The sequence below is a fragment of the Manis pentadactyla genome, chromosome 19 (genome assembly GCF_030020395.1).
Source record: "Manis pentadactyla isolate mManPen7 chromosome 19, mManPen7.hap1, whole genome shotgun sequence".
Lineage (NCBI taxonomy): Eukaryota > Metazoa > Chordata > Mammalia > Pholidota > Manidae > Manis > Manis pentadactyla.
In genome coordinates, this window is record NC_080037.1 from 2,894,990 (window position 1) to 2,922,423 (window position 27,434).

The window sequence follows — 27,434 nt, forward strand, 5'->3', positions numbered from 1 at the left end:
TGGGGAGATTCCCGTTGGGGCCTTTGGTGGCGTAGGCGGAGCACAAGCCCAGCCCCACAGGTGAACTCACCTGATGGTCCAGGTGAGGGGCAGGCCGTGGGGGACAGGCTACGCAGAGGGGCACGGGAAGAGCAAAACCGCAGGGACCGAGGCTGGGCCAGGCCGGAGCTGTTGTACCATCGTCCAGCACCAGGTGGGCTTGGGGCAGAGAGGAAGCAAGAGCGCGGTGGGGAAGATGCGGCCTGCGCTGTGGACGCTCTGTGCGGGTGAGTCGGCCCCGGCCCTGGTCAGTGCCCGGGGTGGGCGAGATGGGGCCGGAGTGCTCGGGGTCCCCAGGGCCTCCCCAGGGAGGGCCTTCCCGCTGGACAGACGGCACGTTCCACCGCGCAGACAGCAGGTGCCAGCCGGCAGCAGAATCAGGGTGGTTTTTATTTGCACATTAGTAAATAAAATTCCAGCCCATTTCTGGAATAAAGGATTCATACATTCTCAAGACTCCATATTCTGATCCCAAATCAGATCCTAGAATCAGACACAAGATCAAACAGCAGGGACAAAGTGTTTGAAATCAAGATTCTCTCAGAAAAGCCAGTGTGTGTGGGAGACATGTTCCTGTCTGGGATTTTATCATTGCCTTAAAACCAGAGAGGCAAGGCTAAGAGTGATAACATGCGTATCCCATTCAGGGACACTGAGGCAGAGAACAATGCAACTTACCCAGTATCACCCCGAGAGCAAGAGCAGACAGACTAGAAAGGCCAGAGCTCTTCAGCCTCCGAGACCCTGATGTTAAAAGCTCGGAAGACGGGGAACCCCCACCAAAGAGAAGTCGGATGGATGTTCGCTGATCCCAAGGTTAAACCCAAGTCAAACGCTAAAGAGCAAAGGCGCCGTGCGGGCAGCCAGGGAGCAGCTGGCGGCCGGAAGGGGGCCGTGGCGTTAGGGTCCTGGGCACGGGCAGGAAGCTGCTGGGGAAGGCAGGGTGAGAGGTGGGGAGCTTTTGGAAGCATCTGTAATTCACGCTGAGCAGTCCCTTCAGCTTCGATCTAGAAACTGCTGCAGGCTTCGGGGACCTGACATGCGCTGGGAGGAGGCGAGAGGCCCGCCGGGAAGTGTGGGCCCCAAGGCCTGGGCGGTGGAGCCGGGGGCCCTGGTGGGAGCCCGCCGCCCAGCCCCTAGAGCAAGCCCCAGGCGCCCAGGCGCCCCTGGCCCCGACCCCTGGGGCCCTTGGGTGGGGGCGCAGCTGGTGCCAGGGCAGGGCTGTGCCGGGGCTTGGAGGCAGCCTGGAAAAAATGGGTTAGCTCGGGCTGCTCGAGCCCCTTCAGGAGGCCCAAACGACCAGGGGCCGGTTAGACGGACTGCTTGGTTCATTCCTCCATCCAGACAGCTCCGTCCTGAGGGCAGTCTGTACAGGCACCTCAGGAGGGCGGGTCTGGACTGACAGCAGCCATGAGGACCTGCCTTGGCCATCAGGCCCAGACGGGAAGGGCGTTCAAGCCCCAGGGGAGGAGGGCTGGAAGGAAATGACCCCCACCCCCACCCCAGCTGGGCCAGTGACCCTCCGATCCTCTTCTCCAGAGCCTGTCTCCCCAGTAAACACCCCTGCATTTGTAGTCCAGCTACAACCTGTGTATGAATAAAAAGAAAGGGTTTTGGCTTAGGAAGAAAACCTAAAACAAAACGCTCATTGGCTTAGAATGAAAGTGGTCTTAACTCTGAATTGCTTGGATGGGTAATTTTGCCTCTTCCCCTGACCCCTGGGTGACCTCATCCAGTGCAACCAGTTCTTGGACCCACTTCAGACCCAGATGGAGTGCGTCTTCTGCCCCGACCCCCTTCCATCCCCACCCCCAGCCTGCCCAGCAGCACCACAGGCCCGCCACCATCGCCTCCACACCTCACACTAAGTGGGGACCTGGAGCAGCAGGGCGGGAAGCCAGGTTCAGTGGTGGCCAGCTTGGGGCACACAGCCTGTCAAGTGGAAGCATTCAGGAGCAAAATAGCCATCGCCACGTGCAAGTGGGCAATGGAGGCCTTCAAAGGTCAAACCCAAAAGCAACTGGGTGGCCTCATGACAGGACACCAAGGGAAGGAGCAGGGAAGTCAGGGAGGGCTTCCTGCAGGAGGTGGAGCTTGAGCTGGGTTCCGGAAGACCTACAGGACTTTGCCCTTCTCCCTTCCTCCGCCTGAACTTGCACAGCAACAACTTAGATTTTGCTGATGTCCTGGGCAGAGCAACACCAAGCTGACGAGCATAGGTCCCAGGACTCTTTGACTTTGGGGTGACAGACGATATCTCATGTAGACGGGCACAAACAGAGGCAGAGCATTAGACGATTTTAAACCAAACTCAAACTGCCTAAAAGTCAGCCACAGTTCTCAACAAGGTCGGTGACAAAATGCTTCTTCCTGCTGGGGCAGATGCTCCCACCCCCTCCTACTGGGGCACTCAACTGCACTGAGAGAGGCGGTTCTATAACTGACTTAATGTGGGGCACATCTGTTCACATAGGTAGACCTCAGGTCTGCATTCTGTGAAAGGGAGAGGGTACTCTACCTGTGCCAAAATGCAATCTGACGTCCCATAAAGTTATGACTAATGATAGCAAATGAGTTTATAAATGTAAAGATCTTGCAGCCATGCCTGGCACGTAATGCACATTGTTATTATTAATGAGGGCAACTATAAGTTACAGGAAATTAACTAGACTTTGGGAATCAATCGCTCTGGTCTGGCGGACGTGCCCCAAGAAAGTCAGAATCATTGTGCAGGAGCCCTAAGCTATCATCCCTCCCAAAGGCTCCTAGAGAAAATGCTCCACCTTATGCACAAAACCCTGGCTCTTCCACGCTGGGGATGTTTTCAGCCAGCAGACTCCATGGAAGACTTGATGTGATGGCAGGTACAGTTGCAGGGAGTGGGTGCATAACGAGGAACCCACCAGAGGGCAAAAACGTCCCTAAGCAGCTGAGCCAGGAGTCACTAAAATCTTTGACGGCTTGATAAAAAAAAAACACAAACAAAGCTTTATCTTCCTGGAACCAGAGGAAACCTTAGAAAAACTTACAAAAGTACTGTTTTGCACAGAGCAATAAAGGAATCCATCATCCCAAAATGTACTGGATGAGGAAGTATACTTTTCTCTTCTCCCTTCTAAAAATTTTCAGTAAACCCATGGATGCTTGATTCATGACAGGTTTTTGATAGGAATTAAGTTCCCAAGCTCTTGACCTTGAGCCATTTTAGAATCCTTCTTGAGGGGTCTTTGTTAGAGCCCCCATCTCCAGCAGAAGGATTTTCCCTAAACGCCTTACACCTACATGCCCCCTCTGAAGGTTCAAGTTTCCGCTGGTCTCACAGGCCAGGAGGCTCTCTGGGGTCACAGTGTGCTACGTCTGAGCCCAGGGTCACTTGCATGTCTAAGCTCCAGGCAGTGACCTGGCTCAGGCTGTGAGGTTTATGGGCTCAGCCTCAGATGTGCATATCTGATGAGAATCAAACAGGAGCGTGGCCTCGAGCCCACTGAATCTTGACCCCAAGAGGGCAGTATTCACACCAGAGCCAGGGTGGTGTCAGCCTGCAAGTGCACTGCAGGGGCCTGGGCAACACCTGCTGGTGCCTGAGCACAAGTCCAAAGCCAGCGTTTGTCGGGAGGGCTCACATCCCGGGAGCTACACTGCCTGCCCGTCAGAGATGCACTTGGGATTAAAATGTCCCAGTCCCAGCCCCCGGCCTCACAAGGGAGGATATAATGAATGGTCAGCCTCAGGGGGGTGTGCGTGCAAAGGGCAGGTGTGGTGGATAACCTCGGCATCACTGAGGGAGTAAATGCACAGATGCCCCAGCTCCTCTGGGCCTTCTAGGGCAGAATCCTGAGGGGCAGAATCTGGGCCCTGTTCTGCTTTTGAACAAGTTCTGTGGTGACTCCTGAGTCAGGCCAGGTTGAGGGTTACACAGTGGAACCCAAAAAGTAGGTTTAACAGACAGTCTCCTCTGTTACCAAGGCTGGTTCCCTGCATGTGACTTGCTGCTCGGCACCATCTGGCTGCTTCCCTGCTGTGGGTAAAATTGTAATATTTCCAGAATATCTCGCCTGGCTTTAGTGAATCTGCATATCAACAAGCATTCCTCAGGGGTGGAGGAAGTCATCTCCATACCAATGGGTAATTGCAAGGGCTTATCTGAAGGGGGTGAGGGGGGTGCTGATTTGCTTCTGCTGGAGCAGGAGAGAGCCAGCCCCACACTGTAGTTTGTAAGCAGTGAACCAGCTTTAAACTTTATTTCTCACTCTGATTTTGGTTTCAGAGGTATTTTGCCCTGGGATTTCCTCTCCCTGGAGTTACTCTTGCCTCAACTTGGGGGTCCCGCTGCATGCATTCTTGCACTTCACGTGCATAGAAGTCACCTGGGACCCTATGCAAATGCAGACTGGTTCAGGAGGCCCAGGCAGGGCCTGAGAGTCTGCATTTCTAACACGCTCCCAAGTGATGACACTGCTGGTCCAGAAACTACAGTCGGAGAAATAAGGCTCCAGGGAAGACGTGGTTGGTGGGCCCAGGAATGACCCCGTCTTGCTTTGCCCTCCAGACCCCACCCCAGCGCTTCCTGGTAACCCAGCCTGCTGCCATCCTGCTGTTGGTCACCAGAGGCCGGGGGGCTGCCTGGCGGGCGTGCCCTGGTCCTCCTGACAGTGCCTGGCCTTGCTGATGCCTCCCTTCAACAAACGCTCTGTTCTGCCGGTTCCCATGAACACCCTCTCCTGCTTCTCCTCCCGCCTCCCTGGCCCCATCTTCTCATGTCTTCCGTGCAGCTTCGCTCCCCTCTGCCTGCGCGAACTGTCTGAGCTCCTACAGACCCACAGATCCAGCAGCCTTCATGACTCCCCAACTTAGACAAGAGACTCAGGCTGAGCCGAGCACGTGGCAGTCTCTTTGTGACGGGGACTGGGATGAAGACCAGCGCCCCATGTGTCTCCTCGCTGCCTGCTGAACTTCTCTCCCCTCCCAGCTCACTGTCCCTGGACGAGCCCTCTCTGGCCTGTTCCAAACTGCCGCACTTGGAACCCACCTCCTTCCTGAGGTGCCTCCCTCCCCTCTGCCACCCAGCGACCTTTGGGCTGCTTCCTCATTTCCTGCCCTGGTGAATCAGGGATGCCATAAACACCTGGCAGGGGCAGGACCCGGCCACACACAGACACCCGCGCTCAGACTGGTCACGAAGGTCACTGAAGGGATGCAGGCAGGGCGAGGGTGGGGCCCCGGGCAGAGCCGACCACCCCACCCCACCCCCTGGCTCACCCACCTGGGAATGGGTGCCCCTGGTGGTGCCCTGCCCCTCTCCTGCCCTCCCGCCCCCACCACGCTGGGGTCTCGCTCCATCCGGCTTCTCTATTTTCACTCTCTTACTTTCTAGGAGCCTCTTCCCCGTAATCTACAAGCGGCTCAGGTCTCTCTGTGGTTTGATCCAGAGGAGATGGCAGGACCCTTCTCAAGAGCCCTCACGGGTCCAGTGCCAGCTCTCGCCCACCTGTTAGCGAGCTCCTTGACACGTAGGCTGCCCCCCTCTCTACTTCCGCACTCTCGCCTGACTTACAAGCGGCAACATGGCTTTGTGGTTACACAAGTACTGTGTGTTTGTTGCAGAATGGTTAGAGGAAAAAAATACAAAAGAAACCCCAGGTTGCACCATAATCCCAGAATCCAGAGGTAACTGTCATTAGTACTGTATTGTGGTGTATTTTCTTTCAAAGTTTGCGCTATCTCTGTGGCTATATGGAAATGGGACACTGTCGTGCGTGCAGTCGCGAATCCTGCTCCATTCCCTTTTAGTCCAATGTTCCACATAGGGGGTTGAACCCCCTAGGGCATATTTCAAGACCCACCTCCCCAGTAAGCTTTTCTCTCCAACACAAGAGAAGTCTGAGGCACAGACCCTGCTGGGAGGAGCGAGCCATCCGGTGAGGGGTGGGGTGGGGCCACACCCAGAGCACCCCAGGCACTGACCCACATCGGCCTGTGAATCACGTGTGCCTGGGACACACTGCCGGAGGCAGGTCAGGAGAGCTGGTGGGCAGCAAGGGCGGGGACGCCCCTGCGGGCTCCTGGAGGCGGTGAGGCAGGAACACAGCCCTGATCATTTTCCTGGGGCCATGCACTGAACTGGCCTGAGGAAAAATTCATTGGATTGATGGGATTTTATAAATTCCTGAAGACCCGTGTTGAACAAACAGCTCAAGAAACATTCACTGAGTCTAAGGCCCCCCCTGCCTCTCAGTCCTCCTGCCCCAGCTGCCCGTGGGAGAGCCTGCAGGGGCCATTCCCACCCGGGCAGGCAGGACGAACCAAGCTGCGTGTTTCCCTCCCCCCTGCCCTCAGACCAGCCCTTTGCCGGCCAGAGCAACTAGGCCTGGGGCAGCCGGGTCCCTTCCGGCTTCCAGCACCGCCTCCCTAACTAAGAGTGCCGGTGCTCTGAGCAAATGCATTTTCCTAAGTGGAGGCATTGCTGCCGGTTTCCCAAGGGTCCCCATGACATGCTGTGTCTGCCTAATGCAGCGGCTCCAGCGAGCATTTCATCCTCCTCCTTAGATGTACGACTTTCTGGTTAACTCTCAAGAGGCAGTTTATTATCTTCTTAACAAACCTTGATTATTTCCAAGCAATCCTTGAGGCTTCAGGCTGTGTCTCCACACCCACCCCCTCAGGGACGTTAAATGACCTCCCCGTTTGTGTGCGCCTGGGGCACCTTGCAGACCTGGCTTCTTCTCTCCGGGCCCCTTGGTCCTCTGTTGGGTCGTTTTGCATCTTGCAGAAATCTGTGGGATAGAAGCTTCAACCAAGTTTCTCTGGCTGTAAATCCTACCCATCTTTTTTATGTTAAATTCTCATTCATTTGCTGTCAAAGAGCACTTATTTGAGCGCCTCTTACGTCTTAGGCTCTCTGTTGAGTCCTGGGGATGTGAACTTGAAGAAAACACAGCGTAGCAGAGGTGGGGACATGAGTGTAGACTTCTGCTCCCGTCCTTGCTTCTGGGCATGGTAAATACGTTCAGTCTTCCAACCTCCACAACTTTGAGTTAGAAAATGCTATTGCTCTCCTTTTATCCTTGAGGAAGTGGAGGCCCAGAGAAGTGAACTAAGTTTGCCCAAGGTCACACAGCTAGGAAAAGTGAGCGTGAAGATACCAGCCTAGGCAGTCTGTCTCCAGTGTCTGCGCCACATTGTGCAATAAGCTTTCGTGAGAGGGAAGTGCCAGGGGGCGGGGACGCAGGGACGGCAGGTGGCACAAGGACCCAGTAAGCCACTCCGCTTGGGGAGAGTCTGAACACTTTCTCTAAGACGAGCTGTGCGCTCAAAACTTCTTCCTCACAAACTGCTACAGTGACGGGTTTTGATTCCTTCCGAGGTTAACCATCCCTGAACATGCGTGATGGCACCTGTGGGGAAAGAGCTTGTCAGACGGATGCTGCTCAGGAATGTCAGCAGAGCTCAGCCTGAGGAGGAGAAAGCAGGGCGGGAAGGGGAGTGGGGAGCAGGAGAGGCTGTGGGGCCGCAGGGGCGAAGCGCTCAGGAGGGGAGAGGACGGCGCTGCCCCTGCTGCGGGGAGGGCGGGATCCCCACGCTGAGAAGGGAGGTGCCCCCAGCAGACCCTCGAGGAAGTAGAGAAAGGAGGCGCTGGAAGGCTCTAGGAACGAACCCCTCCCCTCCCCAGTTTTCTAGTCTCGGATTGGGTGTCACACCTGGTGCCTTAGCCTCACCCCGAGGTGGGAGGCAGAGATCCCACAGAGGAGGTAAATGAGGGCGGCACGGTCGGAGATACTTTTCAAATTGTCAAACACATATCTTTTTAAAAGCCCAAACCTCTCTTGACCTTACAGACTTAACTCCCAAGGCCCCTTTTCTTTATCCCCTTTTTGGCAAAAGCTGTCCGCTTCCTCTCGAACCCCGCCGCACCCCGGGCCCACCTCGGCGCCCAGTTCCCCGGCCCACAGATGGCCGGCGTCGGGGGAGGCGACCCCCCTGCTCTCAGGACCTGGAGACACTGCCTCTCCGCTCTCCTCTCGTCTCTGAGCCAGTTCTCCTCCCTTGCCGGTTCCTCCCCATTTCTCTGACCCCAAACACCGGGGTCCCACGTGTCTTCCCCGTCCACGCACTCCCGGTGACCCTGCCCATCGCCTGCTGTCAACGGCCTCTCGTGGACACCAGACTCACACAGCTGCCCCCTCAGCAGCCCACGTGGGTGTCGGATACTCATCTCCGACTTCACGTGCCCACGGCCCCGCCTCAGCATCCCAGCAAGCGACAAGTCCTTCCTTCCAGCTGCTCAGCTAAACCCTGCATCTCTCCTGGACAACTCTGTCCCTCTGACACGTCAGATGTGATCTGTGACGAGCTCTACGTTCTCTGCACATTCCAGCTCTGGTCACTTCCCTCCCCCTCTGCCCCCACGACGTGCCCAGGCCACCACTGGCTCCCGGACCAGTGAAATGACTGCGTGCACGTTCCCCTGCTCCCACCCTCTTCCTGTGCACCTCACTTCAGCCAGAACGAGCTGCTCAGAATGTGTGTCAGGTGTATCACCTCTGCTTACATCCCTTCAAGGGCTTCCTACCCACCCACTTCCAAAAAAAATAAGAGTTCGAAATATAGGCTCCATAGGCCCGGGGCGCCTGAGACCCCTCCAGCCCCGTCTCATCTCTCCTCCGGCCTCCCCACCCGCGGCTCCTCACCTGGGCCAGGCCTCCCCCGCCCCCACCACCTCCCAGCCTTGCCCGGGTCTGCCCTGCCTGGAATCCACTGCTGCTGCTGCTGCAACACCAACCACCCCAAAGCTCAGCGGCTTACGGCACCTTCAGTATGTATTTTGCTCACAAATCGTCAATAAGGGCAGGCTCTGCACAGCCCAGCTCTGCCCCGAGGCTGCTGGGCGTGCTCACCCACAGGTCTGGGAGTCGGCGTTGGCTGTCCCCAGGCGCCTCAGCTGGGGTGCGTCCCAGCACCTACATTTGGTTTTCCCATGTGGCTTCCTTACCCCCTCCGAGTGCTGACTGGGTGCCCAGGGTGAGCACCGCGAGAAGCCCAGGCAAAGCCTGGCTCGGCCTCAGGGGCCACACGGCGCCACTCACGCTGTAGGGACCGGCCCACCCAGAGCCAGGGGAGGAAGCAGCCCCACCTCGTGACGGAGGGGAGGCGAGGTCGCCTGGGGACAAGAACACGCGTGATGAGACACAGGTGTGGCCCTGCTCCTTTCCTTACCTTCTGATGAATTTACAGAGAATAACTCTCCTGGGAATCCCCCGCCTCTTTACCTCAATTTAATCTTATTCATAAAATTCTTGCCACGTTTAAGTGCTCTATAAATATTTGTTAAATAAACGAGTAAATCAGCATCAAAACAGAAAAGATGGAGGAAACATTTATCAAGAGCTTTCTATGTGCCTGGCCCTAGCGAGGTATTTGCACATATCGTCTCCTTTAATTCTCCCAGCACCTCTGGGAAGTGCTCCTATTTTATGGGTTAGAAGACTGAGGCTGCAAAAAGTTGACACATGTGGTAAGAGGTGGGGCTGCGGCTCACAGCCCCCGCCCGATGCACTTGACCTCTTGGTGATGCTGCCGGCCAGGCACTGGGGGACCGAGGTACCTGGCGCATGTTCACCCGGTCTGGGAGGAGAACGGCTGGTGTCCCAGGCCACCCGGCAGCTGCAGAGTTAGCTGGGGGCGGAGGAGGAGCGTGTGACTGGGCATCCCGCAGAGGCCCTGCGGGCAGCGAGTAGCTACCCCCATGTCACTCACTCCTTCCTCCTGCCCTCCACTTTCCTTCCAGTCTGGGTGGCGGCTGATGCCATCTCTGTGGAAACCCCACAGGACGTTCTTTATGCTGCCCGGGGAGCAAGCATTACCCTTCCGTGCACCTACCAAACCTCCTCCCCCAACCGAGAAGGATTCATCCACTGGGACAAGCTTCTGAGGAGCCATTCGGTAAGCATCCTTAGGAAGTTGGGGGCCCCATGGGAATGAGTCCCGCCTGACCCCGACCTCCTGGGGAACAGGCACCACGCAGGCTGGGCCGGGCGGCGGGGGGCCAGGAGGGTCGGACCCCGGGAAGGCCTTATAATGCCATCTTTTTTTTGAAGAAGTCACCTTCGCTACAATATCTTTCTACTGGCCAGGCTCAGGTTTCTTTTGATTAGTATAAAGCTCTCCCTGAGGCCACCTTCTATTTTATAGTGTTTTGGATTTCTTTTCCTGCTTGGGTTCTTTTGGGGTGTTTTGTTTTTATTTATATTTTAGAATATATAATGTAATTCTATGGTTAAAGTAGTAAAACCGTATAAAAAGGGGGTGTTGAGAAGTCTCATGCCCATCCATGCCCTCCTGTCCCACCTCATCCCTCTGCCCCCCAGGCGGGGCTGATTTTCACCGGTCCTGGCTGTCTGGGGCCGGCTGGCATCCGCTATGATTGTTAAGTATTTCGACTCTCACTCTCAGGTAAGAGAATCGGTTGAGTTTCTGGGGTACCCTCCCAGTGACTCTTTATGCAAAGTCCAGAAAATGTGAATCTGTCTCACGTGTGTGTGCATGCTCTGTTTTCCCTTCTGTACAGAGAAGGTAGCAAGCATATTCCAGGCACTGTTCTGTCCTTTGCAGTTTCACAAACCAGTAGTTCCTGCAGAGCTTTCCTACCAGTTAGTAGAGGGCACCCCATTCTTGGAGCCACTCAGGAGGCCATGGTGTGGGTACTCTTACTACCTAACCAGCCCCCTGACTATGGACACATGCTTATTCCCAGTTCTCCTGTTACCAGGGACAGCCCTTTACCTGTGCCACTGTGTGTGGGGGCAGGTACACCTGGGGAATCCACTTCCAGGAATGGTAAATGCCTCTATAATTCTCATAGACATTAGCAAATGCCTTCTGGGGGGCATTTTGTGCTCCCAGCAGAATACAGGAGCGCCTGTTTGCTGATAACCTCGTTTGTGCCATACGTGTGCACATGACTAAAGATTCAACCACACAAAGGCCCACAGAGACTCCTAGTCCCTTATTCTCCTCACCAAAGGCAGTCACTCTGAGCAGCTTTCTGGGGAGCCTTCTATAGAACTCCATGTATATACAGATATATATGTATATGTGTGTACGTATGTGTGCATGAATATGTACGTTTACATGTACCACATATACACTGTTCTGTACTCAGCTTTTTCTTTTAACACTACATATCATGGAGATCTTTCCACATGTCAGGACATTTATATATATTTCATTCCTCTTTAACATTTGTATTAAGTATTCCATTTTATGAATATATTATATGTACCAATGATGGACATTTGATTTGTTTCCTATATTTTCCTGCTACAAATACTCTTTCATATATGCATATCTTTATAAGCATATATATAGTATCTTCATATGCATGTCTCTGGAGATACATATGTATGTGTGTGTGTGTGTGTGTGTGTGTATGTATATAATAAATTATTAATAAAATGCAAATTCTGGGTCAAAGGATGTGACTTTAAAATTTTGATAAATAATGCCAAATTGCTCTCATTAGATGTCATGCCAATCTCAACTTCCACTAATAAGAACAAAGGCACCTGTTTTTTTCAACACAGAGCATTCTCAAACTGACATTTGACAATTTCACAGGTGAAAGAAGTCTGTCATTATATACATACAATACAGATTCCCATTTCTGTGGTTGTAAGTGGAGCATCTATTCATAAGTTTAAAAGGGAGGTCCACTTTTAAAATGCAGACATGCCTGGCCGAGGCAAGCAAGTATTAGGTCCCCGAACCCTTGCAGTAAAACCATGCAGCTTTTCTCCTGACAAGGAAGAAAGGGTGGCCCAGCACCCAAGTCCTAGGGCAGCAGGGCCGATGGGAAAGGGAAATAAATCTTGGCCTGACACACCCAGTTGTCTGTCGCCCAAAGGGCTCCAAGGGCCGAGGGCATGCGTGCTATTTCCAGATTCTCAGGGTAAAAGCCTAGACAGGGGAGCTGCTGCCATCAGCTGGCAGACACGAGCCGTCTGACATCCTAACATCTGGACGGATCTAACATCTGCCCATCCTAGAAGGACACCTTTCGCCATCATGTGTGTCCAGCAAACGAGGTGTAGAGTCTCACGCTCCTGAGTGTTGAGACAAGTCCTAAGGGTTCTTTGTTGACTGATGGATCCCTCACTCCCAAAGGATTTGAGGCAACCCCCTCGGGGTCAGGCAGGGGCGCAGAGGGATTAGATCTGTGCCCTCAAGGAGACTGTTGTGACAGGTCTCAGCAAGGGGGGGTGCTCAGGGGGGAGACCCGGGGAAGAAGCCTTGGGATGGCCATGATTAGGAGGAAAGGTCGAGGCTGAGCCAGCAGGTCACAGAAGAGCTGAGCTGGGAAAGGCCAGCCTCCGTGGCTGGTCCACAGCCCAAGGTGCCTCGCCTCCCACCTTGCCACACTCAGCCAAGCTTCCTGAGTTATCTGTCCCTACCATGCATACCCAGCACGTGTAACTCTGCACAAGTGTACCCAGCCCAGGGGGCCTGCACCCCATTAGCCAACTCGCCCGCCCTGGCACAGGCTGTCTCCCTCCAGATTAGAGTGCCTTTTCTGATTTGGGCATACGCAGGTCTCAGACCCAACGCTATGTCTCCAGACTGTCTTCCGAGGTCCCATAGCGAATCATAAGCTGTTGGAATATCAGGCTGCCCATCACCAGGTTTCTCCTTGGGGAGGAGATTGTGAGTGACTCATCTTGGAATGTTAGGTGCGGAGAGTAACAATGCTGGGAAACCTCCTGTGCTGGCTAATGCCTCAACTGTTCTGCATGTGTTATATACTTAAACCCCTCACACAAAAATCCTATGACATTGGGGTTACTATGTTTTATCTCCATTTTACAGAAGAGCAAACAGAGGCACAGACAGTCAAGCATTTTGCTCAAGGCCATATAACTAGCAAGTGGCAGGACTGGGATTTGAACTGAGTCAGTCTGGCTCCAAAGTAGTGATCTTAACCAGTACCATGTTCTGTCTGATAAATGATGAGTATATCAATGAATAATCAATTCCAAAGATGAGAGTTAAATAAATTATGTGGGCTTGGGAGCCAAGGGTGGCTGCTAGCACAATGCCTGGCACATAGTAGGTCCATAATGAACACTGGTGACTGATGGACGAGGATCGACGTGGGCCGGAATGGGTAAGACAGATGCCTGAAGTAACAAGAGGCGGAAGTGCTGGGGTCTGAGAAAGCCCCCTTTTATCTACATGTGCATCTGCTATGAACTGCCTGCCTGCCCTAGGCAGCCAGTATTTTCATTAGTGATACAGACACATTGTAAGAGGGCCCCACAGGCTGACTGTTCTGAGGGGCTGGTGTGTCAGCGCTTCTGGGTCTGGGAAGGGTGGGTGAGCGTAGTCAGGACAGGCTGGAAGCACCATGCCAGGGTGGAGAGCAAGTGGCATTTCTTCTTCCTCCCAGGAGAAGGTGCTCACCTGGACCTTTCAGCACAAGGAGTACATCTACGGGAACCTTTACAAGAACCGGGTCAGCATATCAGACAGCGCCGAGCAGTCGGACGCCTCCATCACCATCAGCCAGCTGACCATGGATGACAATGGCACCTACGAATGCACGGTCTCCCTGCTGGCGGACCTGGGTGGCACCACCAAGTCACGCGTCCGCCTCCTGGTCCTCGGTGAGTGGCTGTGCCCGTGCCCTGGGAGGCAGAAGGAGGCTGGGCCAGGGAGATGTGCTGGTGCCCCGGCAGGCAGACGAAGCAAGCCAGAGGCAGGGTGCCTAACCCGGAGCTGGGCCGTGCCCAGCCAGCCTGTCCCAGGGCAGGGGCACTGCCCCTACCCTGATAACCAAAGATGGCCTGAGTTCTCCCCGAAGGGCAGACACTCCCCAGGACAGAGGGGAAGGCCGATCTGGGGCGATCCTGGGGTGCGCCTGGGAGACTGCCCACGCGCCGCCCGGGCTCCTTCCCCATGCCTACTCTCCCCATTTGCACACCTAATTTATTAAAGAGGAGAGAAAGAGAAATCTTCGAGGCCACTGGGACGACTCTCAGGGTGCCAAACTTTGATGCTGAGCGCCAAGCCCTGCCTTGCGAGTGCGTCCTTCGCCGTCACCCACCAGCTGGGCTGCAGAAGCCCTTCACCCCACTATCCCCACCCCAGCCCCCAGGAACGCACACTCATCAGGGCCCGCTGCCTCTGAAGTGTGCCCCAGGATAACATTCTTTTCATACACATAACCTGTTATTGGAGCTTTTAGTTTGGGGAGGATCTGAACAACCATCAATGCTAGTATCTTCATTTTGTAGCTGAGGCCCAGCTTAAGGGGCCACCTGATGCGAAGTCAGATACGGAAAGACATCCTGAGCCTCCCCCGTGTCCGGAAGAAGGGGCCCCACCCTGCCAGGGGGCAACACTTCAAACCAAACAATGATCATTTTCCCTTTATTTCCCCTTTACACTACATAGTAGCATTTTATTTTTAATTGCATACAGTGGCTGCCTGGCTTTTTGAAAGCACTGTGGTGGGTCAATAACAGAGCCCGAATAAGGAATAAGAAGCCATCCCCTCCCCACCCCGACCCCAAGGAGGCCAGCGCGATACTGATGCACACCCCTCCCCGCTTCTCCACACGTCCTCCCAACACGCATGCACTTTTCCTTTCTCTTTCTTTCCTTTCCTTGAAAAAGAGGACATCATATTATAAAGATCACTCTGGGACTCTCTTTTCCTTAATGTCTCGTGCACATTTCCCCTGATCAGGTCCTACAGATCTATGGTAACAGCCTCCGTTCCACCGCATGGACAGGTGATTCACGCAAGCGCTCCTTCCCGAGGACATCCTCAGGCTGCTCCCGTTTTTTATGAATCGTACTGATGTCCATATGCCTCTTCTTTTACTGTGCTGTCTTTATTTCTGCAGGATAGGTTCTTAAAAATAAGATTTCTAGGCCACAGGCTGCCTTTGCTAAATGCTAATTTATAACGGCGAATTACGTTCCCCAAAGCAGCCTACACGGCCGTGAGCATCATATGAGCACACCTGTCTGCCCATATCCTTATAAGCCCTGAATGTTAGCAATCTTTTTAATTTCTGTAACTTTTGTTAATTTGTCAGGGGGAAAAAACTCAGTTCAATCTAAACCAAACTTGAACATCTTCGAAGCTTCACCCCCTCACTCCTCACTTGGGCCTGACCCCCTGAAGCTTGGGGACAGGCAGTGGGTTTGTTCCTTCAGCTCCTTGGTGCACCCCACCCCAGCCCCATGCCTGGCTCCTCGGAGGTCATGACCAAGGGAGGGAGGGTTAAAGGAGAACAGAAAAGGCCTGGTCCCTGAGCTCAGGCACGGCAGACATCCTACCACAGGTCCTTTTGTGGGGTGCGTGAATGGGGGCTTCAGAAGTCCCCAGGGGCCTCCCCTGACACAGGCAGTGTGTGCGGCCCTGGCTGGACTCTCCGTCCCCCACTAGGGTTCCCCTTGGCCCAGCAGCAGCTACCCGGGACAGAGTCCCTTCAGTGTGACAGAATCAGTCCCACCCTTACCCCGTTAGCCCCTGCGCCTGCTAGTCCCCATCCTTGTCTCAGCTGCTTCTTGTCGCCACCTGCCACCCGGCCTCCTCCAGTCAGCTGCTCTGGGCAATGGGCAGGCAGCAGAGTCTGCCCTTCGGGGGCCCCCAGACTCCCAGGGACATCTACAAAGCCCTTCCGTCATCACCGTCCAGGAACAGCACAGGCTTCTGTCACTCAGTGAGCCTCAGCCAGAGACTGAGAGGTGCCAGCCCCCCAACAGCCGACAACCCCCTTTTCCTGTGGGATTCACTTGGCATCTCCCTGGATTGGCCTGACATGGGGAAATTCCTGTCCCCCAGGGAAGGAGGGGAAATGCTCACGGATCCCTATTCCCGAGAACCCCCCACAGAGAAATCCCCCCTAGCCTTCTCAGCTGGGCAGGAGGAGGTAACTGACAATCTGAGATCTGTTCTCAGGGAGGCCGCTGGGGTGTTTCTCATGCCTCCCTGGGTACAGAGGATGGCTGCCATCTAGAGCCCTCAGCCTGGAGGCCTGGGTGGGAATCCCGAGACAGGAAAAGTCCCAGTCTGTAGCCTGTCGTCTTGTGATGGTGGTTGGGTCTCTTGACTTGTTCAGGGTGTCACCACCACTTTCTGGGTTATAAAAATGAACTAAACAGTCTTCTCTTACATCTGTCAGTCTTGTTGTTTTACCCTTAGGCCCTTATTCTATCTGGAATTTTTGTCTTACATATATTTTTGTATGTAAGATGCTAAGAGTCTAACTTTGTTTCCTTCCAAATGGATAGCCAATTCCATCAGCATCATGTATTTACCACAGAAATAATTACCATCCGGCTGGAATGCCATTTTTGTCACAGGTCCTTACATATACTGGTATATGTTACATATACATAAGGCTGGTTGCTTACTCCTTATTTTATTCATTTTCCTTTTGATTATTCCTATGCCAATAGCAGGTGGTTTTCATTGTAGTGTGTTTACAGTCAGTGTTGATATCTTTTTTTTCCTTAGAGTATACAGTTGGCTATTAATATCTGTGCTGTGTAATATCTTGTTACTAAACTTTTCCAAAAATTTTTGTCAATTTTTACACACTTATTCTCCCATATTAATTTTTAAATAATTTTGCTTACTTAAAAAGAAGTTGATTAGAATTGTATCTGATTTGCCTATTAATTTGTAAAGGAATAACATTTAACAATATTAAATCCCCTCACCTGGGAACATGGTGTGTGTTCCTTCAAGAGATGTTATAAGCTTCAATAACGAGGAATCTTCCATGGTAGAATTCCAAGCCTCCTGTGAACAAATAAGGAGTTTTACATGTATTTAGTTGTACAGAGCAGGGCAGGGAACCCCCTTCCCAAACTGCCCCCACCCCACACAGCCAGATCTCCAGTCTGTTTGTGTCCCCAGCTCTGCGACCCCAGGGGGTCTGTCTTAAATGAAAGGAAACTGCCGTGATCTTGCAGTGACCTTTGCCTGTGTGAGAGTTGTTATAGGTCCCACCAAATTCATAATCCTAATAACTACCATTTATTAGGGCCTGCTGTGTGCCAGGCATCTCATTCAGTGCTTTGCAGAGATGATCTTGTCTGACCTCTGCCATGCACCTGTGAAAGCCAGCACACACACTAGTGTTTAATAGAAGTGAACGCTGAGGCCCAAGAGGGTAAATGATCACCAGGAAGTGTCCAGGCTTCCATGGACGCAGGGCTGCCCAAATCCAAGCCTGTGGCCGCTCCACCACGTAAACCTGCCATTCCCAACCAACCATCATCCCAGTTCGGGACGATCCCCAACCTTCCAGATTTGCTTAGCCTTTCACTGTGCTCTTTCGCACTCTACAGCAGGCATAGGCTTGCCAATTGCTTTATGTAGCCAGGGGTGAATTTGTGTTTCACCGTTCCTTACACCTAAGCCAACGAGAGAAGTTTGGAGTGTAGAGCCGTGCCAGCCCTGATGTGCCCATTCGCCCTCATTTGTCTACAGAATTCCTGCCTCTGGGACACATCACTCATTCATTTATAGACCGAGATTCTGTCGGGTCTTAGGAGACACCCCCCGCTGCCCTATGAGTGAGTGGACGCTTGTTGCTGGGTTTCCCTGGGGATGCTGATGGTTTCAGAGCTTTAGGAACATGCCCACCCCTCTATCTCACGGACAAGGCAGTCCATGAAGTCCTTCACACTTCATCCAGAATTTTTACAGGTGTTTCAGTTGCCCTGCCTTCTAGGTGGAGTGCTGGGATGTGTTTCCTACCTACCAGCTCCACTGATCCGGGGCCTGCCTGCGTGCGGAGTGCTTCTCAGGTCAAGGCCTCCCATGCAGTGCGAGGCTGTTAACATGGAGTCCATTTCTGCTCCGCTCTCCCATCCTCCCACCGAGACAACCTTAGTCCACGCACAAAGAAACAAATAGCTGTGTTTGGTAATCCTTTGCTTCTTTAAAGTTGTCATTTTAAAAAAAGGAAACTAAAAAAGAGAAACATTCACCCATACTAGGTTTTATATTTCTCCATGTTTCCTTCCAGCAGCTCCAATCCACGGGTTTATTAATGTGCATAACTGAATTGGTAGTGGAACGGGTCAGGACTTTCTCTGTCCATCCATTCCACACCACATCACCCTTCCTGCCCTTCCTGCTGTCTGAGAACCTGCTGTTCTCTAAACTCCGTGCCATCCCAGCCCATGCACGTGGAGTCCGCTGCCCCTGGACTGGACACTCAGGCTGTGTCCTGAGTGTTGCAACCAATCGTTTTGTGTACGTGGCTCTTAATTTTTATTTGCATTAGATCCTTGGAGCGGTATTACGAAGCCAAGAGCGTGAGCATTTCATCTTGTTTCTCTTCTGTACTTCCCTGCCTCCCGTTGTCCTGCTTGGCCGCCCGCTTTGTTTCCCTGGACCCGGTCCTTTTCTGGGGAAATTTGTCTCTTTATGGCTTCCCTTCTGTGGTTCCCACTTCCTTCTGGCGACAGGTGGGTTGGGGGAAAGGCAGCAGGACCCCCCACTTAGGAGTGAATGTCTGATTTCCCCTCCCCTCCCAGGCCAGCTGCATTTTAAGAGATGAACTAGTTAACTGGAAAGTCAAAGGATACAAATGTAATCTGAGACTATGGAATTTGGTGAAATTGATGTCTTGCCTTAGAGATGGTGGGAGAGGGAGCGCGGCGGGGAGGGACAGGAGAAGGTCATTTTGTACTGCGTGTTACGAAATCCAGTAAATATCCTTCTGAAAAAAGTTTCTGAATGGCTTTGCTGCTGGGCTGTTTTTAGGCAGGTGTTTAATCATGCGGGGCTGCCTGCTGGGCCAGGCGACCTCACAGTGACCTGAGGCGAGCGGGGAGTTTCTGGGCAGAGGCGGACCCCGCGCCGTGGGTCACACGCGCGGCCACCTGCCGGGACCCCGCGCCGGGCGGCCACGGCCTCTGGCGCCCCCTGGCGCCCCCTGGCGTCTGCGGCGGCGCCGAGGCTCTGGGAGGCAGGGGCGGGACCAGGCGCCCCGCCCCGCCCCTGGCTCCGCCCCCGGCGAAGGCGCGGGTGGCCTCGGGGCCGGTGGGACCAGCAGGCTGGGAAGCCGGACCACCGGGTGCGCGGGCCTCCCCCGCGGTGGCGGAGGGCTGGCGGCGCCGAGCTGCCTGCCGGGGCCCTGGGCGCGTGGGGACTGAGCGGGGCGGGAGGCCGCTGGGCCCCGAGGCTCAGGGCGCGGGGACAAAGAAGCTGACCTTCCTCTCAAGGCCGGGCCCCTGGCGGTCGGTCCGTTGTTTGCGTTGTGGCTACTGCAGCCTCCCGAGGGAATTACGGGTTTGCTTTGAATCAAGTCCCCTTCGCAAAGGGTGTGGAGGCGAAGCCAGCCTTCGGACCTGTCCGGCCTCTCTGACGCTCTGTCCTGTATCTCGAGGAAACCTGGTCAGCGCAAGGCCGCCTGCAGTCTCGCACACCTAGGACTCCGGGCTGCCCGAGGCTCCTGGGTGGTATTATATGTCAGGCCGGCTCTCTAACTGGAGTAAAGGCTTAGCCTTCTGGGAAACAAGGGTGACAGTTTTGAGGGGTGGAGAGGGGCGTTCCCTCTGGAGAGCTCTAGAGATAAGGCTTGGCTCAGCAGCCCTGATCCAGAAGGGGGTGCACCTCCCCTTGACCGCCGGGCACCTGCTTTCCCTGGTCAGCAGGGAGGCGGCTGCTGCCAGGATGGCCACAAGGCTGCTTCAGTCCTGGGCCTGGGTAGGTGACGCCCGTCTTTGCACCCTGGGCCTCTTAGGGTCAGAGATTGTCCAACTGGGGGTGGCTGTGGGGAATGACTCTACTTTGCCCTGTGCTAACCCACACCTGGCTGGCCCTCCATAAAACAGGGGGGATTGCGGGGCACACCCACCAACACCCGTCTTTTCCAAGGGGAAATACTGCTGGCTGCTGGGCCAGAGGGAAGAGGAGCACCCCAGATAGCTTCCCCCAGCGAGGCTGGGTGCAGGCAGAGACTGGAGTTCCCCCTCCGTGCTTGGGGGCCACGTGGGGGGTCATGCTCCTGTGCAGGTGGGATTGTGGAATGCGCAGCACGATTTGCTGGGACCAGCAGACCATCCAAGCGGCATGTAAGGAAGACGTGGAGGGAACAGGCCCGCCCCGGGGGATTCCCACTGTGTGCCCTCCCCCTTCTCACTCCTGAGGACGCTGCCTGAAGCCTCAGGCATACGCCCTCGAGCTCCACCTTGCCTCAGAGCCTCTGCACATGCCGTTCCCTCTGCCTGGAGTGCCCTCACCTCTCTTTCTTTGACCACCGCCACCTCCATTCTCGGCCTCATTCACTCTCACTGTTCCTCAGGTCACAGCCCAGGCTGTGTGGGGTCAGGGTCCCCTGCTCGTGCCCCCTCCCACCCGGTCCTAGCAGCCTTGCCCCCTGTCTGCCCAGTGACTTGCCCTTTGACTCCTTGAACACAGGGACTCACCCTGTCATCCCAGTACTCAACAGTGCCAGGCATGCAGTAGGTACCCAGGAACATGTGTAGAGTGAACCACTGTTCACGGTGCTATGTTAACGGTGCCCAGGGAAAGTCCTCAGAAATTCTGGGGGATCAGGTTCAGCCGTCACCAGGCCCCACTGTGATTTGAGGGGGGCCTGTTCAATTTTGGACCCCTTTCTGTGGGCTTGCCTTTCCTTATCCCTGCCCCGTCCCCTCCCATCCCTTCGGTCCTCATTCCCACCCGGTGGGCAACCTTGCTGCTGCCTGGGGTCTCTCCCGTCACCCGGTCGCTCAGGGCAACCGCATCCTATACACACAGCACAGGAAGTGGATAAATTAAAGGGACGCTCCTAAGAAGCTGGACGCAGGCTCTTTAGCAAATGGGGCTACGCTGAACCCTGGGGCAGGCAAACCCTGGCGAATCCATCCTCAGCCTATGGGTATATGGCCTGTGGCCAAGAAAGCGCTTACGTTTCTAAAGTGTTGAAACAAAAGCAGCACAGTGACAGACCATAACGTGGCCCCAGAAGTCTTACCCTGTGGCCCTTCCCAGAAGGAGCCTGCTGTCCCCTCACCTTACAGGTGGGGACACTGAGGGACCGAAGGATTCCCCTAAAACCGGGCAGATGAGTGTCTGTCAGAGGGAGCGCCAGTGGGCGGGGAGGAACCCTGGACCTGTCACAGCCGCGGGGCGGGTTAGGCCGCAGCTCTGCCAGGACCCTGGCCAAGTCTCCTCTCTGGGCCCCAGTACCCCCATCATTTATAATGGCGACGACTCGGAACCGGCTTTCAGGATGCTTCCCACTGTGCACGCCCCTTCTCCGGGACGGTGACAGGCCCCCGAGAGGATCCTTTCGGGTGGACTCATCTTCCAGCGTTCTCGCCGCTGGGCTGTGAACTCCCATGAATAAAGGCAGGATGCGTGCGCGCTCGGGATGGGAGGTAGGTGGCCATCACCGGCCCCACCTGGTTCATGCCTGTTGTTTGCTGTCTTTCCTACACAGTGCCACCCTCCAAACCAGACTGCCGCATCGAGGGGGACACGGTGATTGGGAACGACATCCAGCTGATCTGCCAGTCAGAGGAGGGCTCCCCGGCCCCTCAATACAACTGGAAGAGCTACGACATCCTGCACCACGAGCGGCCCGCTCCCCCAGGTAACCGGGCAGCAGGAAGGCGGCCCCACGCCAGGCCAGCTGATTGGCTGGGGTTGCCAGGTGGGCTGACCAATCAGGTCCCCCGGAAGGCTGCCCCTCTGTCCCACCCCGCAGTGGCCTTGTGATATCCCGGATCATCCCTTGAAGCTCCATTTTCTCCTGATAACACCCAACTCACAGGTTGTTGTGAGAAAGGAAAGTGTTTCAGGTGAAGCAAGTAGTGGAAGCACAAATAAATGCTCACCTGCCCTCCTCATTCCCCGTGACTCAGCTCCTTGGGAAAGCACGTGGCAGAGGTCAACTGCAAATTGAATCCGGGCGGGATTTCAGTCTGAATTATGAGTCTGTCCTAAAGTATATATTTGCAGACACTATGCATGTCTACAACGTATACGTATAAAGCGCGCACGGAGTCCTACGCTAGCTCCACCCAAGGGTGGGATTTCCCATCCCCGTCCCCCACCCAGGCCTGTCCATCTCAGAACCCTCTGAACCCCACCTCCCCAGACACACTGCGGGACCAGGTCTGCTGTCAAGGTCCCCCATGCTCAGGGAAGGAGGCGGTAGCTTCAGCCGACAGTGCCAAGATACTGTTTTGTACCGGGAAGCTTAGTATTTGACCCTACAGTCAGGAAACAAACTGAACAAAAACCATCCTGTACAAATAGCCTATGGTTATTACCTTGGGGCCAAACGGTGGGAGATACGCTGGTGGAGTCCCTGGGCCCGAGAGCCCACCCGGCCAGTCCAGCGGCACCCAGCCTTCCCGGACGCCAGACAGACAAGGCCTGAAAGGGGCCTGTTGGTGTAACTTGCGGGAGGTCTTCCAGTTCAGCGTGAGTGGACAGGCAGGCGTGGTGGTGGAGACAGCTGCTCTGAGAAGACGGGAGGGGAGCGATGCGCCCCCAGGCCCAGGGAGCCCGCGGAGTCAGTGCACAGGCCCCGGCTTCACTCAGACCAGGATGAACTTTGCCCTTCTACCTGCTTCACTCATTTGGAGGCAAAACAAGAACTTCTTAAAAGAAAATCAGTAGAACCTGCTCCACCAAATGTAAAACAGGTGGAATGTGGGTTCTGATAAGCTTCCACTTTTGTTTACATATTTCTGGCTGGCAAATTTTTATTGAGTATGACAGGAATTTCTGTTGAAACCACCGGGCAGCTCTCCTCTGACTCTACGGCCTCCAGTCTCTGGCCTGTGAATGAGCCGGTGACTGCCCCAGAGGTGACCGAGGTCTGCCGTAGACACTGGCTGGCCTAAGCTTCCTTCCCGCACAGTGTGTGTGGGGACCCCAAAGCTGAAGGCTGCAAAGTGGTGAATGCTACAGTCATTTTATACCCTGTGGTGGTGTGACCCAGGGAATACATAAGGGGATCAAAAAAGGTTTCTCCAAGGAGGGGGCACTTGAGCCAGCTATACAGCGTGGTGGCCAAAAGCGTGATGTGCGCTTGGATTCTGGCCCTGCCACTTGTTAGCTGTGTAGCCTTAGCAAATTAGCTTAAACTCTGTGCCTTAGTTTCTACACCCAAACAATGGGCCTAAAACTAGTATGTACTTCATAAGGTGGTTGTGAAGATAAAATGAAAGTACATGTAAACAGACAGGTGCCTGGGTAATAGTAAGCACCTGATTAGTGCTAGGTATTCCCAGCTGTTAAGCAAGCTGGACCCATAAGGATGAGTCGGCTAGGCGTGGAGGACCGTGTTCAGGGTGGCTGCAGGGTAGGGAGCACGTGTGCGGGAAGGATGGGAGATGCTGCTCTGGGGAAGCAGCCCTGAGAGTGTGAAGGGGCTGCTGGGGGCTTGGGAGGCACAGGCACCTTCTGGGGAGGATCACAAAGGGCATCCCGTCCACTGTGGAAGGACAGTGCTGACTCTGGGAGGAAGCCAGGAGCTGAACAAGGCCAGGAGCCTGCAGCGGGGCTCTGATAACTGGGAAGGTTCTGGGCCAATCTGGAATGTTCCACCTGCTTGCCTGCGGTGTGCTGTGTACACCTCACACATAGCTGTTTCATACCCTAAAGCAGGGGAACTCTGATAAGGCTATACATCCCCGGAGTGTGTCTGGGGTCATGGAACATTTCCCAAAGTATCTTCCTTCAAGATGCCTCTTAACAGTTAAAAAAATCCAATTAGTTTAGGAAATGAGGCCATTAATACCATAACCCCCTGTTAGAGATGGTCAGTGCTCATTAGCATATTGGGAGCTCTGAGAATCCTGTCGTTAGAAATCTTATTTAACCCAATGATTTCTAAGCTGGTTCTGGTCATGGACCCCTTTTTCAGTACCATATATTAATATCATATGTAAGCAATATTCCAGAAAACACACTGAGGGACGGAATTCTAGGATAGAAGGGTTAGCGTCTTACAGAGAACGAGCATCCACAGAACGGTGCCCTGGCTTCCACGGGAAGAATCTGCAGAAAGTACATGGTAAACAATTAGAAGAAAATAATTCAGATCACTAGCCTCTGTTTCTAGCCAGTGAGGTTATGGATGATGTTTATTATATTCTGTTCTTTCGAGAGGCTTTCCCTGACCCTTCCGATGAAATTAGATCCCACTGGTATGAACTCCCTGGTAGACGGACCGCCAGGAGCACAGGGAACCTCTTCATCTTGTTTAGGGCTGACATGATCAGCATCTAAAGATTCTCTGGATTGAACTGAATTGAAACAATAGTTTTATATCACTTATTAGTTCTTACAATGAGTGTACGTTCCTCTTTGATGATGTAATTTTTAAAAAAGAAGTTAACTGCTCCAGGGAGTTCTAGACCGAAGGCAGGATTTCCGTGGCGCTTTGTCATTTCTTAATTTTTTGACCTTGGGCAAGTCGCTTGGCTTCTTTAAGCCTTCTCTGTGACATTGCAGATTGAAATATTACACCAGCTACCGTAAGATTGTTGGAAAAAAATCAAAGGACAACATATCTGAGGAAGTGTAGTTGAGTTGCACATCCAGACTAGGAAAATCTACACTGAGGAACAATCTTCCAAGATGGGGCAGGGGGAGGGCTGGACATGGGGGGAACCGAAAAGAAACCATGCTGGGGTGACTGCCCGGGCCAGAGGAGAGCCTGTGACCACGCTAACAAGCCCTGACTTGTTCCTGAAGATTATAGGCCAGCGCCTGGTTTCCATTTGCAACTGAGACCGGCTCCTCCGGAGGGAGCGTGACCACCTGGTGGCAGCAGAGACCATGAAGCCTGGCTCTGCAGCAAGTAGGACAAAGTTCTCTGCCTCTCAAGTAGCAGTTAGGACAGAGCATCGCTGGGGACAGAGCCTATGCATGCGCCCAAGCATAAAGCTCTCTCCTTAAAGGTGAAGACCCGGGGTCATGAAGTAGCGGGAAGGTTTCTCGTGAGGGCGATGGGACTGTCCCCTGGATTCAGAGGGACCGCAGGCTTGGCCTCCCACTTGCAGATGAGGCGGCTGACGGCTCACGCAGGGGTGGAAGATGAAGGGAAGAGCCTAGTCCAGACCCCCGGCCGGATGCACAGCCACACGCCACCCACGGCAGGGAAATCTGGTCCAGAGGCCTGGGGTTCTGAAGCCTCCTGAGTCCCAGCCAAGGGACTCAGTTTCTGATGATCACGAAAGCGGTTATACTCATATCCTCCAAGTATAAAGCATTTTCATGTAATACACAATGTCTGTTTTGCTCCCTGAGCACTTACCGAAGGTCGCGCTCTCTGCTGTGGGCTTATATCGGTCAGTACTTCATTTTATGCTCACTCACCCTCGGAGGCAGGCGCGATCAGCATTTTCTTTTCTTAATAAAGACACTGAGGTTCGGGGAAGCTAAGCCACTTGCCCAAGTCACAGACTCAGTGTCGGGCCCAGGCCTCGCACCCAGGGTGCCCGATGCATCTGAGCGTTTCAGGACCGCACGTGCTGCCCGGTCCGGTCGCCGTGCAGCGGGACGTGGGTGCTTCCCCCGGTGCCCGTGAGGCCCAGGCGGGCTCAGCGCTGGGCTCCGCCGGGGAACCAGGCCTCGGAACTCCCAGCTGCTCCCGCCCTGCCGCCGCGCCCCACCCCTCACCCTGGGGTCTCTCTCTCCCCAGCCTCAGGGCAGACCTTCTCTCTGAGGAACATCTCCGCGGACATGTCGGGCTACTACATCTGCACCGCGAGCAACAGGGTGGCGGCCGCGTCCTGCAACATCACGGTGGCGGTCAGACCTCGTAAGAGGGTCTGCGCGGGGCGGGAGGGAGGCGGGAGGCCCGCTGGCCGAGGCCCCCCCGGGACGTGCACTGGGAGCGGCGCGCCGGCGGGTGGGCGGGGAGACCTCGGCCGGCGGCCCCGCATCCTGAGCCGCGGCCTGGGCGCGCCCCGCCCTCTCGCGCAGCCTCCATGAACGTGGCCCTGTACGCGGGCCTGGCGGGCGGCCTGGTGGCGGCCCTCATCCTCCTGGGCGTCGGCGTCTACTGCTGCTGCTGCAGGAAGGCCGAGGCCGCGGACACGAGGCCGTGAGTGGCGCGGGCGCGGGGAGGGGCCCGGGGGGCTGCCCTCCCTTCGCGTGGGCGCCGCAGGCGGGTGGGCTGGCGTCGGGCTCGCCCGGGCCGCGTGGCGCCCTGTTCCCGGCCGTCCCTCCCTCCTGGCGGAGCCGGCCTGTGCCTGGGCGCCCTGAGCTGGTGCCCCTCCTGCCCGGGCGCCGACGGCAGGTCAGCTGACTGCCCCCTGCTCCCCGCAGGGACCGGGCCGCCTACCGGGAGCCCCCGGAGCAGCTGAGAGAGCTTCCCGGGGGGCGCGACGAGGACTACGGCCCCGAGGACCGCAGGAGCGACGGGCGCCAGTCCCCTGACCGCGCCGGCCGGTGACAGCCGCCTGGGGCTCCTCCCCAGCCTCCTGCCCCCTCGGCGTCCCCAGCCCCATTTTCCCGACCCTCCTCTCCACTCACTGCGGGGGACACCGACACAGAAAAGGCTGGAGGACTTGGCGTGGCCCGGCTGTGGGGATGTCACTCGGGACTGCCTGCCGGGCGCCGCTACCTGGAAGCCACCCGGCCTTCACCCTGGAGCGGCCCAGCGGCCACCCACTGCGGGCAGGAGGTTCAGGCAGCTTGTCTGCAGCGGGCCCGGGATTCTCGTGTCGTGGGACTCTCTCCGGGCCAGAACAACTGGCATGCCGTCGCCGGCTTCCTGGCCCCTGACCCCCGCCCGGCCCGCCCTTCCTGGCTGGGTACTGGCTCTGCCCGGCAGGTTGGGGCCGCGGCGCCCCTCTCCAGCCCCCGCACTGCTGGCGCACCATTCATCCCCCGCGTAGGAGCTCAGGCGTGGAGGCTGCCTCGGTCCCCCGGCCCCTGGCTGGGCCTGCCCGGTTCACTGTTAAACATCGCTCTCTTCTGGATGATCAGAAAAGCAATGTGATAAATCTTTGATCCATGTATAACTTTTTAAAAGTAAGTATTTTATATATTTTGTTAAATTTTTTGCGTCATTCAGAATGCCATCAGCAATAATAAAATTGTCAGTGGAAATTCTTTCTTTGATGTGGACTTTGTTGAAGCCGAAGTAGAGCTCGTTTCTTGTGGGTTTGTCTACTTACTATGAGCCTCGTCTGCATCCAGGAGAGGCACGTGAGGGGAGCGAGGGTCAGAACCCGGGGGTCGCCCTGCCTGAGGCCCAGCAGCTCGGGCCCCGCCTCCAGGGGCTGCCGGGGACAGGACAGGGCCCTCCCTGGTGGTGGAGGTGTATTCCAGGGCCCGCGGTGTCAGGAGGGCCACGGTGGGCCTGGCGCCGGTCCTCGTGCTTCAGGGGAGACGG

The 27,434-nt window shown here is 55.2% G+C and overlaps 1 protein-coding gene across 1 annotated transcript; it reads left to right on the top strand.

Moving 5' to 3' along the window:
- On the top strand, nucleotides 1–27,145 carry GPA33 (glycoprotein A33). The gene is made up of 7 exons (XM_036894626.2): nucleotides 1–266; nucleotides 9,824–9,978; nucleotides 13,478–13,694; nucleotides 21,513–21,665; nucleotides 25,734–25,853; nucleotides 26,018–26,138; nucleotides 26,363–27,145. The coding sequence occupies exons 1-7, from the start codon at nucleotides 74–76 to the stop codon at nucleotides 26,487–26,489; spliced, it is 1,086 nt and encodes a 361-aa protein (XP_036750521.2). The 5' UTR covers nucleotides 1–73; the 3' UTR covers nucleotides 26,490–27,145.
- The last annotated feature ends 289 nt before the right edge of the window (nucleotides 27,146–27,434 follow it).